The following is a 19107-nucleotide window of genomic DNA, read 5'->3' on the forward strand; positions in this document are numbered from 1 at the left end:
CAACATTTATGTTATAGAGTGTTCACTGCAGCGACCAAAGTTTAGTTATTATCTTTCCAATCACAAGCAAGGCACTTCCCCAATTGTGCATCTGACTCACATCACCCCTCAAGTAGATCATAAACTGGAGATCAAACACTGCAGGCTACCTACCATCAACTATCCAAGCAATAAGAAAATAGGTTAATACATGACTTTTCCATCCTATCAAAATGTCGCTGCTAGGTCTGCACCAATTTATGCACGCACACACAAAAGCTCAATTAACACAGGGAGTAGAAATAATCAGATTTTTTTTTTTTTTTAAAGACAGGATCTCCCTCTGTCTCCCAGGCTGGATTGTGCAGTAACACAATCACGGCTCACTTCAGCCTTGACCTCTCTGCTCAAGCAATCTTCCACCTCAGTCTCTTGAGTAGCTGGGACTATAGGCATGTACCACCATGCCAGGCTAATTTTTTTTACAGATGGGGTCTGGGTATGTTGCCCAGGCTGCAAATAGTCTGATTTGGAAGGCATATTAAACAAGCACAGCCAGTCAGCATCCACCCATTGAAGATTCAATTCAAATCTACACTTGTTACATACTTTTTATATAAAGAAACAATTCCTCTTATTTCCAAAATAATTGTACCTATCCTATATAACTGCAAATTTTTTTATAAAGTAAATACTGGTAAGTACAATTCAAAATAAGACAAAATCACCACCTGATATACTTAGTCTTTTTTTTTTTTTAGGCAGAGTTTCGCTCTTGTTGCTCAGGCTGGAGTGCAATGGCACCATCTCGGGTCACTGCAACCTCTGCCTCCCAGGTTCAAATGATTCTCCTGCCTCAGCCTTTGGAGTAACTGGAATTATAGGCATGCACCACCACACCCGGCTAATTTTCGTATTTTTTTTAAATCAGAGACAGGGTTTCACCATGTTGGTCAGGCTGGTCTCGAACTCCTGACCTCAGGTGATCCACCTGCCTTGGCCTCCCAAAGTGCTGGGTTTACAGGCTTGAGCCACTGTGCTCAGCCTCGATATACTTAATCTTAAAGCAGTGTATCATATTGGTATTTTTCTTTCTTTCTTTTTTTTTTTTTTTTTTTTTGAGACGAAGTCTCACTCTGTCACCCTGGCTGGAGTGCAGTGGCGTGATCTCGGCTCACTGCAACCTCTGCCTCCCGGGTTCAAGTGATTCTGCTGCCTCAGCCTCAGGAGTAACTGGGATTACAGGTGCCCACTACATGCCCGACTAATTTTTGTATTTTTAGTAGAGACGGGGTTTCACTATGTTGGCCAGTCTGGTATCGAACTCCTCACCTCAAGTGATCCACCCGCCTCAGCCTCCTAAAGTGCTGGGATTACAGGCGTAAGCCACCACACCCAGCCTCGTATTTTTCAAAGCTATATATTTTCCAAGTCCAAACACAGGAAATCACGACTGAGCAATGATGATATATACAACACTGACAAAAAAATGAGGCACAATGCCTGAGCCTTTGGGGAACTTAAAATTCTAGCGTGAAAGATCAAATTTATTTATTTACTTATTTTTAAGACAGGGTCTCACTCTATTACCCAGGCTGGAGTGCAGTGGCATGATCTCAGCTCACTGCAGCCTCTGCCTCCAGGGCTCAAGTGATCCTCCAGGCTGGCTCAAGCGATCCTCCTGGGCTCAAGTGATTCTCCTGCCTCAGCCTCCTGAGTAGCTGGGACTACAGACATGCACCACTACGCCTAGCTAATTTTTGTATTTTTCTGTAGAGACTGGTTTTTGCCATTTGCCCAGGCTGGTCTTGAACTTCTGGGCTCAAGCAATCCACCCGCCTCAGCCTCCCACAGTGCTGGGATTACAGGCATGAGCCACCGCACCTGGCCTGAGAGGTCAATTTTAAATGTTAAAAAGACAAAGAATCACAGAAGTACCAAAATTACAATGATATATGTGCATCTAAAATTCAGTGGCAGCAAATAATCTTTAAGACTGCCATAGGGACAATTCCAGAAAACATCATACAAGAGACAATGGCATGAACCCAGCCTAGAATGAAAGGGAGGATATATGAAAAAAGAGTGGGAGGAAGAGATTTTGAGTCTAAAGACCTATTAGAGGCCAGGGTCCATCAGTAACTCAAAGAAAACACAGTATGATTAAATGTTGCTTTAGAAAGGTATATCTGGTAGTAGTATTAAACGATTAGAGGTGGGAAGGCTAAAAAGCAAGGGAATCAGGAGGTTACTATAAAAGTCTTGGCATAAAGTCCCAACAGAGAATGGTGTCAGGCAAGGATGAGGAAAGTGTGTATTCAGGATGTGATGGGAGAAGACGATCAAGGTCATCAAGCAATTCAGAGTGACTAGAAACATAATGGTACCATTGAGAGAGCTGAGTGAGTCTGGAAGATTTTCAAAAAATCAATCATGTATTCTTTTCATATAGATTCACATCAGAGTGACAGTTGACATTCAATGAGATATACACCACAAGGGCGCGCGTGCGCGCGCGCGCACACACACCCCCCTTCACTGGCTCCCACTGGAACCTACTGACAACCTATTATTTTAACATGACCTTCAAGGCCCTCATTATAACCCAACCCTACTATCTCTTCAAATGTCTTTCTTTTCCTCTTTCCTCTCTCCTTTTTGAGACAGGGTCTCACTCTGTTGCTCAGGCTGGAGCGCAGTGGCACCACCAACAGCTCACTGCAGCCTTGACCTCCCAGGCTCAAGTGATCCTCCCACCTCAGCCTCCTGAGTAGCTGGAGCCTCCTGAGTCGTCAGGACTACAGGTACTTGCCACCACATCCAGCTAACTTTTTTTTTTTTTTTTTTTTTACTTTTTTGTAGAGATGGGGGTCTCACTAAGTTGTCAGAGTTGGCTTCAAACTCCTGGGCTCAAGCGATCCCTCTGCCTCGGCCTCCCAAAGTGTTAAGATTACAGGCGTGAGCCACTGCACCTCACCTAACGTCTGTTTTTCTACTCATCCACTGCAACCAAATTGTGCTAATCGCTCTATGAATAATACATATATCTCGCTCTTGTTTACCAAGCATTTTCATTTACATTAATACATTCATCCTCACAACAATTATATGAAACAGATAGGAATGATATCCCTACTTTATACTAGACACTCTGGACTTTGGGAAGACCAAATAACTTGCCAAAATGACCTTTTCAAAATATAAATCTGACCTCAAATAAATGACTTATTGAATGAGCACAAAACACTTCTAATGAACTAAGGCATTTAGAAAGGAACTAAAGGTCAAATGTTCCCGAGAGCATAGGAAAAACAGAAGGAAGCCAACTACCCCCGGCCCAGCCAGGCTACACCTGTAACATAAACACCCGATTAGGCACTTCCCTTCTAGATTGATTGTTTACAGAGAAAGGAACCCCAAAATGTCAGAGGATGAATGAGGCTTTTGTGACAAAGAATTCTTTGTAAGTAAAAGAAGTACTGTCACACACAGTCCTCCATAACGAAAAACACAGTCCATAAAATAAGTTCAGTCTGCCCTGACAGTAGTACAGGCCTTTTTGCTTCCCTTTAAAAAAAAAAAAAATTAGCTTAACATTTCTCAAGAGAAAAATGTTAAATAAGTTAAAAATAAGCCAATTCAACAGCTTTTATAAAAAAGGTAAAAAAAAGTTCTTAATTATCCATGGATTCTAGTCTGTGCTCGGAACTAAAAAAGAATCATGTAACTTAACAAAAGTGCAAAACAGATTTAAGTTATAGAATAGTTGTCTGGCTAAATGTGAAAACAGGATAACGATTTAAGTAGATTACAACTGCATGATAATAATAATCTAAATCTAAAACATGCACTTTCTCCATTCCCATCCCCAAATCCAATACAAGGAAAATATCTATTTTAATGTTCTGTGACTCACAGAATTCCTTCCTTTGGATTTATCTGTAGAACACTACATCTTTACAAGTAAGTACTAACAAAAATAAAATAACTGCTCCAAATAAATGTGTCTCAAATACCACCTTTTCAATTGCCCGTCCTTCCCGAACATCAATCTATTCACAGGGATGGTAACAGAGAATATACAAAATACTCCACTATAAGGATTTTTATTAGGTTAAAAAAAAAAACATATTCCTGAAAACACTGCACGTTGTGTTAGTGGAAAATATGCACTGAGCACTAATCTCAAGAAAGAATGCATGTTCAAGACAGTATGTGAATTATTTTGCATCTTATTAATACAATCACCACAACCTCAAAAGTTATTATCCCCATTTTACAGGTAAGACTGTAAATTATCCCCATTTTACAGGTAAGACTCAGGGATTTAAGTGGCCTGGCTGACAACTACCACAGCTAGTGGCAGAGTTGAAACATAAGCCTCCACGCCTAGGGATCTACTAAACATGGCTATCATTCTTCAAGGTCTTCCAATAGCCTCTATGACACTCTTCCTGACCCCTTCTCCACACAAAAAAAATTGTTATTAAGGCAACATGTATGTATAGTACATATAAAATTATCCCCCAATACCCATGAGGAATTGGTACTAGAACCTCCCAATATCAAAATCCAAGAGTGCTCCAGTCTGGATATAAAACGGCCTAGTATTTGTGTATAACCTATGTACAGCCTCCTGTATACTCTAAATAGCTCCAGGTTACTTATATCTAATACAACATAGACGCCATGTAAATAGCTGTTATACTGTATTGTTTTGGATTACAAGAAAAAAGTCTGTACGTGTTCAGTACACATGCAATTTTTTTCCCTAATGTTTTTGATCCATAGTTGGTTGAATCCCCAGATGTAGAAACCATGGGTATGTATAAATAAATCACACAGACATATTTTAGTCAACTTGAGAGAAAGAATGTACTTCCTCTCCACATCCAGCACCCGCTCCCGCCTCCCACCATGGTACACATGAGACTTTTCCTGAGTTCTCCTTACCTGGAAAATGACTGCATAGAAAAATGTAACTGGGGAAGGAACTCAGGATTTTAATAATTATTTCCTACTAAAATAATCACTATTTAATATATTCTAAAAAGCCTCTTCCAAATGGCTTTTATAACTGAACTGCTTTTATTCTTTACTGTAGCCAAACCAACCTAAAATTTCCCATGAAAAGACATAGCTGTTTCTGGCCCCCACTCTCAGTATGTGAGATGCTGTGCCCACTTCTCTACCACCACCATCCACACAAGGCTGAGCTTTCACCTGCAACTGCTAATATTTATTGAAGACCATGAACCAGACACTATTCTACAAGTAAGGACTCCTTCACTGAATCCTAACACTCCCAGAGCGGCGGGAGGGAAGCCTCAAGCAGCACCCACTGCCCCAACAACACTATTCACTTTAAAATATCAAATAACCCAGCAGCAGGGGCCAGTTAAATAAAGGTATTTATTAATATTACCAATTAGCATTAGAACTGGTCATTTTTAAAAAGCATCTTTTTTTGTTTTTGAGACGGAGTCTCACTCTGTCACCCAGGCTGGAGTGCAGTGGCGCGATCTCGGCTGACTACAACCTCCGCTTTCCAGGTTCAAGCCTCCTGTCTCAGCCTTCCGTGTAGCTGGCACTACAGGCGCCTGCCACCACGCCCAGCTAATTTTTATATTTTTAGTAGAGATAGGGTTTCACCTTGTTGGTCAGGCTGGTCTCGAACTCCTGACCTCAGGTGATACACCCGCCTCGGCCTCCAAAAGTGATGGAATTACAGGCGTGAGCCACTGCGCCTGGCCAAAAAATCATCTTTTTTAGTGCCTACTATAATAACTGAAATTCTAACAATCAACCTTTTACCTCTCATTTTAAGTCAGTTACTCTCTCACTAGGATTCTGGCTGCCACATCCACATTCAAGTTATCTTGAAGTAGCATCGTTTATGTTAAAACTCTTTCTAAGAGTTTTCTTCCAGTATGTTTCCTATATTGCAAAGTTAATCAAAGTACTTGGTCTATCAAGTACAATTTAGCTAACTAAACTATGCTATGAAAAAGTAACAAGGTGTTTTGTTTTGTTTTTTGTTTTTTTTTCCCCCGAGACAAAGTCGCACTCTGTCGCCCAGGCTAGAGTGCAGTGGGGCCATCTCGGCTCACTGCAACCTCTGCCTCCCGGGTTCAAGCGATTCTCCTGCCTCAGCCTCTAGAGTAGCTGGGACTACAGGCATGTGCCACCATGCCTGGCTAATTTTTTTGTATTTTTCTTAGTAGAGACGGGGTTTCACCATATTGGCCAGGCTGTTCTCGAACTCCTGACCTCGTGATGCGCCCGCCTCGGCCTCCCAAAGTGCTGGGATTACAGGCGTGAGCCACCGCAACTGGCCGCAAGGCTTTAATTCACTACTTTTAGTAAGTGAAGGACTCATGGCTACTTAATTTTTGTGAATTGAAATGATGAACTCAAATATGTTTTGTGAGTTCAAATAACACAAAGACACAGGATAATTTTGTGCCTTAGTATCGAAAGTTTACATTTTTATCTTTCATTCAAACATTAGTACTGTTAGCCAAGCAATTAAGCTTTGAAGATCTTGATGACACAATCTCCAGAGAATCGCCATACCATGTTAATCATAACCACTACTATGATCGTCTACGTTTTATGCTTCTTATACCTTTGTGTCGCTAGCTGGGGACTAAACCTCCAAAATGAGAATACCCATTTTCCCGAACAGTTAACAAATGTCTTTAAGTATGCAAACATTGCTTGCCTCTCTTGCTTCCTGTCTTTTCAATGAAACAGCAACAAAACTAGTACCTTTTAAAATACGTAGGCATTTTTTTGTTGCTAACACACAATTTATAGTTTGGCTTCCTAATAATAGGAAGACACCCATTTTAAAAACCAAGCGTTTTCAGCTATGCTATATAAGCAGTCTGCAACTTCGTAACACAGGATTGTAGCAATCACAGAGTTCCTAGGACACTGTTAATGAATGACTTCACTACTGCTCCCTGGCCTATTTGTTGAATTTTGTACAAGTTACTGGCAGTCCACCGCAGTTGTGTGAAGAACGTGAGATTTATGTACAAGCCTCCTAAAAAAACTGCTGACATTTAAGTTGTAATCCAATGTAATATTTACTATAAAGTCATCCAAATACTAGAAAAACTCTGGAAATGTTACTCTTAAAAGTAAAAACATCCTTGTTGAGTTTTCCTGTATTTCCAATGTAACCTAAAAAGTATATACTCTACCGGCAACCGGTGGACCTGTTATACCTCAACTATTAACATTGTAACCATGGCATGTCACTAACAGTTGCTGGGCCCAGTCAACTTTAAAGCATGTAACATAAAATTGGCATTAAACACATGTTTTATCTGTAAATGTCATTAGTTTTTAAGTTTTTTAATAGACAAGCTGATTCAGTACTGGATACAACTAAGTCCTGTGAGAGCCAGGTGCACTATTCTGGGCCGGTATACTCTTACTTTAATAGAAAAGAGAATTAAAAGGATGCTAACTTTACGTTAACCAATAGTAAGGCTGAAAATACTTCGTTTGGCACACCAAAGAGCTTCACTTAGACAGTAGTTAAGAAAAAGAATGACTCCCAATTAAAATTGCATACTTGTGTCTAAAAGGTTACTTCCGGGGGGGAATGCTGCCACACGAATTTCCCTTTACCAGGGTTATCTCCACGGCCCAGCGGCCGAGCGCAGCATCCATGTGGTTCTCGAGTTCGGCTGAAGTCTCCGGCGCTAGCCCAAGGCCTGGCCCTCCGCGGGAAGAGGCCAAAAGGGCGCCGGGAGCAGGGCCGGCGCGCCGGTCACGTGGGCGGCGCGCGCATCCGCCATCTTGCAGGGCGGGGGCGGAGAGGAGCCCCGCGGCACGGGCCCTACATCGCCGTGCGCTAGCCCCTGGCGTTGCGTGACCTCCGGGCCCCTAGGGCGGGTCGCGGCGCCTCCACGCGAGGGACGCGCGAGCTTTGGGCTCCTCCCTGCCGATGGAGAGGTGCGCCCGCCCTCCCCGGGTGCGCGGCGGCGGCGGCGGGAGGCCGAGAACAGCTGGGCAGGACTGCAGCGAATGAGGGCTTAACTCAGCCCACCCACATCAGCGGCCTCTGGAGTGACAGCCTGGGAGCAACATCAGATAAAATGTTCCCAAGGCCGGAACAAGCCACAGCTGGGACTCGGAGGTCACTAAGCAGCAGAAAATGCAGGGTCGTAACAACTTAATGAGATGTGAATGATGTGTTACGGTAACCCTAAACAACTGCTGGAGAAGTTCACACCACTACGCGTCTAGAAATAGCCCAGTGTCACTCACCTGTAGTACGCGGCCCCTATGATTTATTCCCCCACTTCACTTGACACGTCCTGAGAAGCAGTGATGTGCTGACGTTAATGGCAGGATGTCCAGCCTCACTTTGTCCATCCCTCCCAGCACTCACTGGTTGCAGAAAAGGTCACGCATTGCGGTCAACATAAAAATCTCATTACTCTGGTCTGCACGCATCCCTCCCCTTCCTCTACTTGCCCTCCAACACGCTTTTTAAAAGCAAAATTTAAAGAAAAGGGAAAGATAAAAAGACTTTCAGCAGTTAAAATCAGCAATCAGGTACCCTTGTTGGAATAGTGTGAATGGAATGATATAAGAGGTTCCACTGTGGGACATTTTCTTTAGGCCTGCATTTAAGGCTATCGTTACAATATTGTATGTTATTACAATAACATTTTAAATAAGCACTGTTCCTGAATTCATGTTTTTGTCTCTAAATCTAATGGCTGTGCGGCATATAGGACTTTTGGGAAATTAACGAGTAGGCTGAAGGGTGGCAGAGGCTTTTATCATCAGCACACGCACTGCATGCTAGTGGTAAACAGGCACTGGAAGATGACAAAATTTCAAACTCACCGAGCTAATGCTGGGCACTAGCGTTACATCTGCGTTTGATAAAATACGTCCCAAAACATGAGTTACCTCACAGAAGCGTCGTTTTAAAAAAGAGGGGTTCAGGCTAGATTATCTCTAAATTCCTTCCAGCCCCAAATCCATTGATTCCACGGGTACTGAGTCCACAAAGCCACTAGTGAAATACCATGCCCAATTTTAGTTCTGGAGTACTGAATGACAGCAAATATATATACTGAATTAACGTTCAAGCAAGGAGAGGAGAAAATCCTTTTCCATTATCTTCTAGAGATCACCTAAGCTGAAAAACATGGCATCCAAATCAACACCTTTCAAAACCCTGTGACCCCACAAATAATCTCACTTTACAGTTCTCACTCTTACTGAAACCTACTCCTCCCCACCTTCCCATGGAAAAGTCTTCCTCAAAGACTTCACTGGACCCTAATTATCATTAAGTTGCTTTCATGGCTGTAAAAAAAATTTCATCTTTAATGTTTGCGACAAGTGGCTCATCTGGGTTCTCTCTACTACATCTTGCTGTTTAAGTAATTCTTTTGGGCAACATTAACGCCTATCGTAAACGCTCAACAAATATCCTGGAACCCCAATCTGTAGGCAGGAATCAAGCCCGTGAGAAAGCGCGTATGCCGGAGGGAAAGAGCATCCCAGGCCGCGCTAGGAGAGGTTTCTCTACCCGGACAACCTGCGTTACTACTAATCTCAGATCCATTCGCAGGTCTCTACGTCAGATGTCTGCTGGGAACACAAGCCCTCAGACCAGGAGCCACAAGGACCCGTACGACCCCTTTTAACTCAAGCACACACTGGGCAGAAAAAGTCCCTCTGTGCCAAAGACAAGGGCAGCTGGCCGGGAGCGCACCTTCAGGACACCCCGCCGAGGGCCCGGCAGAGCCCCGAGACGGGAGGCGGAGCCCCGGCCAGGCAGGCGGGGAAGGACGGCGCTGCCCGGGCTCACTGCGGCTGGCTCTCGCACAGGTTCCTCCAGAGCCCCGCGGCTCCCGCACCGAGCGCTGAGATGCTCAGAGCCAAAAACGTCCCGACACTCTTCCTCCGAGAGGGGCCCCGGGCGGGGAGCTCCACGTCTTCCGTGGCAACACCGTGGCACGGAAGGGACTTCTAGAGCATTCTGTGATGGCGGGTGGCTGTGTCTGCCGGGGTGTGGGGTGGGGTGGGGGAGTGGAACGGAGCGGCCCAACGAGACGAAGCTCAGCCCTCTGGCGCTAGGAGCTGCCGGGTGGGGATTCCGAGCCACCTGCGCCGGGCTGGGGCTCGGGCAAGGGGCGTCCAAGAGCGAGGCCGGGGAGGCCGCCGGGGCAGCGATCGCACCGCGAGTCCAGGGAGGCTCCGTGCGCCTTACCTGGGCCCTGGGGCCGGCAAACTTGCACGGCTCTACCTCCACCTCCGCGTCCTCGGGGCCCCCGCGGAGCGCGGCGCGGAGCCTCTCCAAGTGTTCCCTCAGGGTGACCCGCTGGTGGAAGGAGAAAGCCGGGTGCAGCGAGGCCATGGTGAAGAGCAGCAGCAGTTCCTCCTGGGCCCTGGAGCCGAGCCCGCCGCCGACCCGGGGCTCCACAATGCCGCCTTCCGGGCCCGAGCCGTCCTTCTCGGCGTCCTGCTCGCCGTCCCCGTCCTCGCCGTGCTCGTCCTCCGCGCCACCCCGCGAGCCCTCGCCCCGGGCCGCGCGCAGGCTTTTGAGCACCGAGTCCACCTGGGGTAGCAGGCGGTGCAGACGGCCAGCGGCCTCCCGGTTCTCCGAGCCCAGCAGCGCCAGGTAGACGATGAGGCGCGAGCGCACCGCGGGCTCTCGGAAGTCGGCCAGCGGCCCCGGGTCCGAAAGGCCGTTGGCCTTGGCCTCCGAGTCGCGCAGGTAGTGGTAGTCCTTGCGCGCCAGGTCCTCCAGGCACGAGCCGAGGAAGCGCAGCTCCAGCGGGTTACACAGGTCCAGCAGCCCGCACATGAACTCCAGGCGCTGCGCCGAGCCCAGCACCAGCCCGAACCACTCGTATACCCGCTCCTGCTCGCGCAGCGCCGCCGAGGGCCCCCCGCCGCCGCCCGGCATACCCGCCCCCGCCGCCGCTCCACCAGCAACAGGCGGCCCGAGTCCCCGGGGCGGCGGCGGCGGCGGCAGAGGGCCCCGCGGCGGGCCCGCGGGAGGCGGCGGCGGGGGGCGGCAGTCGCGGCGGCGGCGCGAAGGCGCCTTCGCGCCCGGACGCGCGTCCGCCTCGGGCTCCTCCGCCTCGGGCGGCGGCTCCGCGGGGTGCGTTGGCTTCAGCGGCAGCTTCATCCTCAGCATCCTCGGCTAGGGCGGCGCAGACATGCGAGCGGGGGCGGGCGGGAGGGGCAGCGAGGTGGAGCACTGGCCGAGGCGGCGGCGCGGTCGTCAGGAGCTGGGCCCCTCCATGCCGCCGGGGGAGGGCCGGGACCGGGGGCGGGTCTCGGCAGGCGAGGGGGGCGGTGGCCGGCCGGCGGGGTCGCTGGCGTCGTCTTCCCGGGCCGGGGGCGGGGCGTGCCCGCGACGGCTCCTCCCCCTGGTCTCCTCGCCGGTTCTGGGAGCCCGGGTGCGGGTGGGAGCAAACGAGTGAGAGTGTCCTCCTTCCGCCTCCCTCTCTCCGCCGTCCGCGCTGAGCCGGGGCGGCGGTGCCTGAGCGGTTCCCTCGCAAGCCGGTGAGGACGGAGCGGCTGGGTGAGGAGGTGGAGCAGCCGGACCGGGCGGAGAAGCTTGCGGGCTCCGCGCACCGCACCTCCGCCAATCAGCACCGCGAATCGACGGTGACGTAGCTCTCCCCGCCCCCTGGGACTGCCTTTCTCCGGGAAGCCACGCCCAGCTGCCGGCCGGCCGCCTCCTTCTCGGCGGGTTCCGCGCGGTCCTAAAGGCTGGTGCTCCGGGGGGTGGGGAGGAGGACGCCGGCTGGGGCCGTGGGGCGGCGCGAGGGGAGCCCGGACGCGGTGAGGAGCGTGCGAGGCCCACGTGAGCGAAGGGACGGGGCCGCTCTCACCTTTCCCGAGGGCCCTGGCCCGGCTTTGGACTCCTGATTCCCCTCTGCTTGCGAGCTGCCGCCCCGCCTCCGCCAGCGGTGCCCGGGCTGCCTGCGCGGCCGGAGTGAACGCGTCCCGGGAGCAGGGGTTTCTCCGAAGTGAGCGCGCCAGCCCCGGGACAAGCTCGTTCGAGTCCTCGCTGCCCAATGCACTTCCTGAAAGCAGGCAGTGGGCTGTCTCCCACCTTGTGAAACTTTGCCAGGTGTCGCGCACAGGGGACTGGGTCCGGGAGCGGGTGGCGGCGCTGGTTTGCGGCCCGGGCGCCGCGATCCCGGGCCGCGCCCACGCCCAGGCTGGAGGCACCGTGCGCAGGTGGGGACGCGCGGCAGGAGGTGCGCAGCGGGACCCGGCCGGCCGAGGGTGAGCGCTGCTGGGGACGCTTCTAGTCTGTAACGCTCTGTGAAAATTATTTCCTGGATAGAGGTTTAGGAAAAGCCTCTCCCTTCCCCGCCCCTAAACTTCTATCTTTTGGGAATCATTGATTTGCTAAATGACATTTCGGTATCTAACCCATTTTGAATCCTTGTGCTGCTGTGAATTTCATGTGAATGGAAGAATTTAATAAGCTACCAACTTGACAGGCTTTAAGCTTTTAAAAAAAAGTTTTATTACGTTTTTCAGATTTAGGCTTCCAAGATGTTTACACCTCGCACTGTTACTTCTTTTTTTTTTTGTAGCAACATAGTCCAAATTTTTAAAACCCAGCTGGATCTTTTGAGGATTAATTAAAAGGTGGGTTAACAATTTTTTTAAGGCTTTAAATTTAGAAGTCCTACTACAGCTATGTAGTAGGAGTATGCAGAAAGATAAGAATCACATTGTAACTCTGCGGTGGTGCTGGAACATCTGTTGGGAGAGCATATGCTGAACTCTCTTCACCTCACAAGTTTATGTCCTAAGAGGCTCATTCACAGTTCAGTAAAAGGGTGAACTGAAGCCTGAATCAGTTTCAGGGATGAAAGGGTGAGAGGGAGAACTGTTTTCAACACATTTGAGGTTGGCAAAATATATAAAAGTCACTCTTTCTTGTAATTTGCTAGTTCTTTATAGTCTTTAGATGTAATTTACAACCAAGAAAACTTTATTATGAGGACTTATATTAACAGTCATTGCCCTTTTTTGTTGTCACCCTCAACTACCCTGGGATCTTCTACTATATCTCATCTCCTTTTCCCACTTTTCTAACGCTTAGGGTGAAATACTTAGGCAGCTAGTAATAATATTAGTCTTGCTAGATATTTACAGGTTCATAATGAGCTACCTGTCTAGATCTGGATATCTAGTGAGCAAATAAATGCTTTACCTCCGAGTTGATTTTTGTTTTATTGATCGATTGACACAGTCTTGCTCTGTCACCCAGGCTGGAGCACAGGTTCAAGCAGATCCTCCTGCCTCGGCCTCTCAAGTAGCTGGGACCACAGGCACGTGACACCACACCTAGCTAATTGTTTGTATTTTTTTTGTAGAGACAGAGTCTCACCATGTTGCCCAGGCTGGCAAATTGAGTTTTATATGTGACCCAGTCAAAGGGGCATTTTCCTTGGCAATAAGAAGGCATTTGATACGAACTCTCCACAATAGTTGATGCATACATTTTACACCAGAATTCAAATTTGTAATCAATAATGATTACTTGGGTGTTTATAGCTTTGGCCAACATTAAACAATATAGTGATCAAAGCTCATACACATAAGTGACATATACCATGATTTAATGATTGTGGTTATCCATCAGCTGGACAATTTGTTGTTTATCTCTGTCTCTGCACACTGCAGCTCACAAGGAGGCCTCAATGTTTTTTCCATGTTATCATAAGTGAGAGAACACATTCAGTAAGAGTGAAAAAACGCTAGTGCTTTTGAGGGAGGGGCCCAGATGGAAATCCCACTGTGACATGTGAGTTGTTAAGCTGGGAAAACTACCCTGATGATTCTAGTAAGACTCCCTAGAAAGGGATTCCTCTTACCCAGCCTACCTGTTGAGAATACCTGCTCTAGATTTTCTGATATTTTGTATATTCCCTGCATAATCAAATCATGTGGGCCAGATAACATTATTGTGATAGTGATGAGTGTGTGGTTTGTATCCAAATATTTTATAAAGAAATATATCTTGTAAAAAAAACCAGGACACAAAGTATTGTTGTCTCTTGTCCCCAGATGATATATATATTTTTAACTTCCCATACTACACTGATGTACCTAGATGATGATTAATGCACATTCAGTATATTGTTTTATTTGCCTTTTAAATAAGGAAAGGTAGTATTATTCATATACCATGCCATACCTTACTTAGTTGGTATTATTGTCTAAGTATTTATATGTAACCAGAAAACTGATTCCAAGTGAAGGTTTGGATGAAGGCACTAGTGATAGAGGAGGCTTTGCAACCCTCCTTTTTGCACCTGGGTTGCTGCAAGACATTTCACCAAAACCACAGATGATTGGGTGATTCAGGGCAGCCTGATACGCTAAAATATATCGACTGTAAAAAGGATGCCCAGGTATGTCTACTTCTACTTCAGATATCCTGAAACAGGCAGTCTGATTCATATCAAGAATTTGTTCCCTATGAGACCCCTCTCCCATTACACCTCCCTGTTTCCTCCATTAGAATATAAATATCTTGAAGTCACTGACCATGTTTCATTCAATGTTGTGTTTTCTCATCTGGCACACAGTAGATGTTCATCCGTATTTGTTGAATAAATGAATGAATGAATGAACAGTGCTCCCGTAACCAAAAGTAAAGGCCAGAAGCTCTTGGGTCACCTGGAACCTTGTTCCTACCTAGCAGGGAAAAGAAAACATGTCTCAGCATTGTCAGACTAGCCCTGAGATTCACTCCAGCTGAATTGGCTGAGGTTCTATGGGCATTCTTGGTCAGTCACTGGGGCCAAGGCAGTGAATGAACTTCTTCAGAACCATATGGGTCCCTTCCAAGGAAACCCAGGGCTGTTGGAGAGGGGAAAGAAAAATATGAATGCAGGAGGCACCGACATATGTCTGATATCATTGTACTTTAATCTGTAGTTTGATCATTTAAATTGCCATGGGTATAAGTTACCTCAAAAATAAATTTTTGTTTAGTTAGATCACATACAGCATTTATTTTAAAACAGGTGTTAAATATTAAACTGTCTTTAAAGATTACACTTACAAAGCTGATCTAAAATACCAGTAAGTTATCTGCTGATACACAACTTAAGGAAAAAATTAATTGCATATTAAAATTAAAAATACAAGTTTTTGTAAGGTTTACAAAAATACTCTGACAGATTTGAGATAGAAATTCTTGGTGTTGTCACTGTGACAAGTATTTCCGTTGGTAACCTGGGAATCCATGCCCAGCACTGTGGTATAGGGCATATTTTCTGGAAGACTAGCCTTGGATTGAATTCACAGTCTCCCTGGAGTTGTGGTTCCATTTGTCAGAAAGATTCTTAGGGATTTAGACTGACCAGGCTGACATGTTCTCACACTCATACATTTGAAATTTTTGGAAAAACCATAAAACCCACCAGTCTTTGGAGACTGTCCAGAAATAAACTTGATTCTAAACTGGTTTGGTTTGGAAAATCCTCAGGCTACTTGTGTTAAAAATTAAAGAACTAGCTGGGCGTGGTGGTGTGTACCTGTAGTTCCAGCTACTCAGGAGGCTGCGGCAGGAGGACTGCTTGAGCCCAGGAGTTCGAGGCTGCAGTGTTCTATAATTGCACCTGTGGAGCGCCACCGCACTTCAGTCTGGACAATATAATGAAACCTCATCTCTTAGAAATGAACTGGCTGATGTTAGGTACTTGCCAGGGTAGACAACCTTAACTAAGCCCCTGGGGTTCTGTGAGACCTCTACAAATAGATCTTCTGCTCAACTGTTCAAAAAGGCAAGGGCTGTCCCGCTCAAAAAACAACATTGACTTCTAGAGACCCGTGGATAGATGGAAGTTCCTGAAGACTGGCTTGCTAGATAGGAAAATAACCAGTGCTCCAGCAGTGTTCTTGGGATTGGAATTTGCTGATTCATATTTCTTAAAATACATGATCACATCAAATTTGCTGAGCTGTTGACTATCAACCCAGCCTAAACCCACTGGCTCTTACCTTTTAGCTTTCATAAAAGAGAACCCTGATTTTGTTCCGGTATCTAGCCTTCTCCCAAAGACCCTGTGTGGCTTGAAGCATACCTTTGCTGGAGCCATGGATAGGATAAATCTTGATCAGTAAAACAATTAGGAAATCCTGTACTTTTGCAATTGGTTCGGAATGATTTGTACACGACAAAGGACACATGAGGCAATTTGCAGGGGCTCTCATTGGCCAAATCTGGCAAAATTTGAGTATCAAAAAGATAAGATGGTACCATTGAATAGAAAGAGAATCGAACTCCATAGGGATTATCAAAGAAAAAGAGGTTGGGGAGGGTGCAGAGAAAAAAAACAACAGCATCTTTGTAGAAGAGTGCCAGCTAAAAAAATGCAGAGAGAATGAGGAAAGTATCATTTTGCAACCACCAAATGTAATAATTGATGAAGGCATTTTCACCATTGAGTGGGAAGTTAAGAAATGAAACACGTATTCTCAAAGTACCACCTCATTTAAGAAGGAGAAGAGGTACTTTTACACGGATAAATCTGATGAATACGACCCCAACCATGTGGTCACAATAATGGGACAATTTAATATGTTCTTCCCCATGTCCTGGATGCCACTGGAAGTGCACAGTGCTTGTAATATTCTTGCCAAAATGTTTATGCTGAATCTAATCATGGGGAAGTAAGACAAATCTGGACTGTGGAACATTTTATTAGACAACTGGTCTGAATCTTCAAAAATATTAATGTCGGCCAGGCATGGTGGCTCACACCTGTAATCCCAGCATTTTGGGAGGCCGAGGTGGGTGGATCACCTGAGGTCAGGAGTTCAAGACTAGCCTGGCCAACATGGTGAAACCCCATCACTACTAAAAATACACAAAATTAGCCAGGCATGGTGGTGCACACCTGTAATCCCAGCTACTCAGGAGGCCGAAGCAGGAGGATCACTTAAACGTGGGAGGTGGAGGTTGCAGTGAGCCAAGATTGCACCATTGCACTCCAGCCTGGGCAACAAGAGCGAAACTGTCTCAAAAAAAAAAAAAAAAAAAAAGTCATGGCCAGGCGTAATGACTCACACCTGTAATCCCAGCACTTTGGGAGGCCAAGCGGGGAGGATGGCTTGAGCCCAGGAGTGTGAGACCAGCCTGAGCAGCAATACCCTGACTCTACAAAACATAAAATAATTAGTTGGGTGAGGTGGCACATGCACGTGGTCCCAGCTACTCAGGAGGCTGAGCTGGGATGATTGCTTGAGCCTGGGGTTGTGCCACTTGCACTTCAGTGTAGGCAACTGAGCGAGACCCTGTCTCATTTGGAAAAAAAAAAAAAAAGTCATGAAAGCAAGCACAAGCAGAAGACTGATTGTTGAGACATGACTACCAAATGGAATTCATAATCTGTGATTGGATCCCAGATTTAAAAAAAAAAAAACCTCTGAAAGACATTTTGGGAATAATTAGGTAAATTAAGTAAAATTTAATATGGATTTCTTATTACACACTGTTCTTGTATCAATGTTAACTTTCTTAGATGAGATAATTACTTTGTGGTTATCTAGGAAAATGTCTTTGTTTCCCATAAATACATGCTGAAACACTGAAGGATGAAATGTCATGGCATCTTCATCTTATTTTCAAATGGCTCAGAAAAAATTTTTTATAGAGAAATAAAGCAAATGTGGCAAAATGTTGATAATGGGCAAATCTAGGTGAAGGGTGTATGTGTGAACATTGTAATATTTTACATTTCTGTAGGTGTGATTTTTATAAAAATAGAACAAGTAAAAGTAGAGAAATGATCACAAGACATCCACAGCATGAATAAAAAATAAATAAAACTATATTAATTATATGAACACTGTTTAACATTTAAAGTTGTTTAACTGGTTTTGTAAATGGGATAAAATATTAATCAAAGTCCCTCGAGAACTATTCCTAAAATAGGATAATAAGATTTATGAAGGGAACTTAAAAGCTTAATGGAGAACTGGTTTTCTGAATGTGTCACCTCCATATATTGATATTTCAAAAAATTAGAGAGTGAAACTGGTTACAATCAACTTGTAATGGCTTGCAGAGTCAGACAGTGTTCCAAGAGTTAGTGCGACAGTGTGTTCTGAAGGAAACCCGAGACAGTCAAGTCCAAGCAAGGTCATCCTCAGAGAGAAATGCTCCTAAAAAAGGCTGCAAAGCAATCACACTGAAACTGAATGATGTGAAATCACAGTTAAGTGAATTCTCTTATTTAATGAATGCTTGGAATCTAAAGTAGGGGCGATTGACAATATACACATTTGCTAAGGTTGATGCAGCACTTTCCAATGTTAACAGCTACTGTATCTGGTGGACGTGGCCTTTTATCACCAGAAAGACCTACTCTGTCCTGGAGAAGAGTTAGTTCTTTGGGCTTTTCCCTTACCCTCAGGAAAAATCTCTAAGATCATCAAACTTTCTTTCTATGATTGTGATTCAGAGCCAAATAACCTTTTGATTAGCAACTCACTTTCCCAGTGTCTTAATGCTGGGAAACAGAATACTCTAGGGGAATAGAGATATATAACCCACTTGCAGGAAGAAGATGTTCCACTTGGTAAATAAAACCATTGACATTCTGATGTATCAGTCCCTTGCAAATTTAGTCAGAGGGGTCACCCCCCAACCCGAATTTTAACAATTTGGAATAAACAAGATTGCCTATGTATGATGACTTAAACAGCCCATTGTTCTTGTATTTTGACATCATTTTAATTTGTACATTGTTTAAACTTAAATAACTACTTAGATCCCAAACAATACCATTTCAAGGATACTGTTCTTCCTTATTAAAAAAAAAAAAAAAAAAAAAGCTTGGAGGAATTATAGAAAAAAAATTCTAGGCCGGTTGCGATGACTCACACCTATAATCCCAGCAGTTTGGGAGGCCGAGGCAGGTAGATCACTTGAGGCCAGAAGTCCAAGACCAGCCTGGCCAACATAGCGAAACCCTGTCTCTACTAAAAATACAAAAATTAGCCGGGCATGGTGGCACATGCCTGTAGTCCCAGCCACTTGGGAGGCTAAGGCATGAGAATCACTTTAACCCAGGGAGGCGGAGGTTGCAGTGA

At 45.7% G+C, this 19107-nt stretch overlaps 1 protein-coding gene across 4 annotated transcripts in view; it reads right to left on the bottom strand.

The window, feature by feature from the left end:
- ZCCHC2 (zinc finger CCHC-type containing 2) overlaps nt 1-17018 on the bottom strand; it is a 61688-nt gene extending 44670 nt beyond the window's left edge. For 2 of the 4 annotated variants that reach the window (XM_063637841.1, XM_063637812.1), the window contains exon 1: nt 9734-11290. In XM_063637841.1, the coding sequence (XP_063493911.1) occupies nt 9734-11164 (1431 nt within the window). In that variant the 5' untranslated portion in view covers nt 11165-11290. Of the gene's footprint in view, nt 1-9733 lie in introns of all 4 variants that reach the window. The other 2 variants (XM_055297198.2, XM_063637886.1) reach the window with 2 other exon arrangements.
- Nucleotides 17019-19107: the final 2089 nt, after the last annotated feature.

This window comes from Symphalangus syndactylus, chromosome 1 (assembly GCF_028878055.3).
Source record: "Symphalangus syndactylus isolate Jambi chromosome 1, NHGRI_mSymSyn1-v2.1_pri, whole genome shotgun sequence".
NCBI lineage: Eukaryota > Metazoa > Chordata > Mammalia > Primates > Hylobatidae > Symphalangus > Symphalangus syndactylus.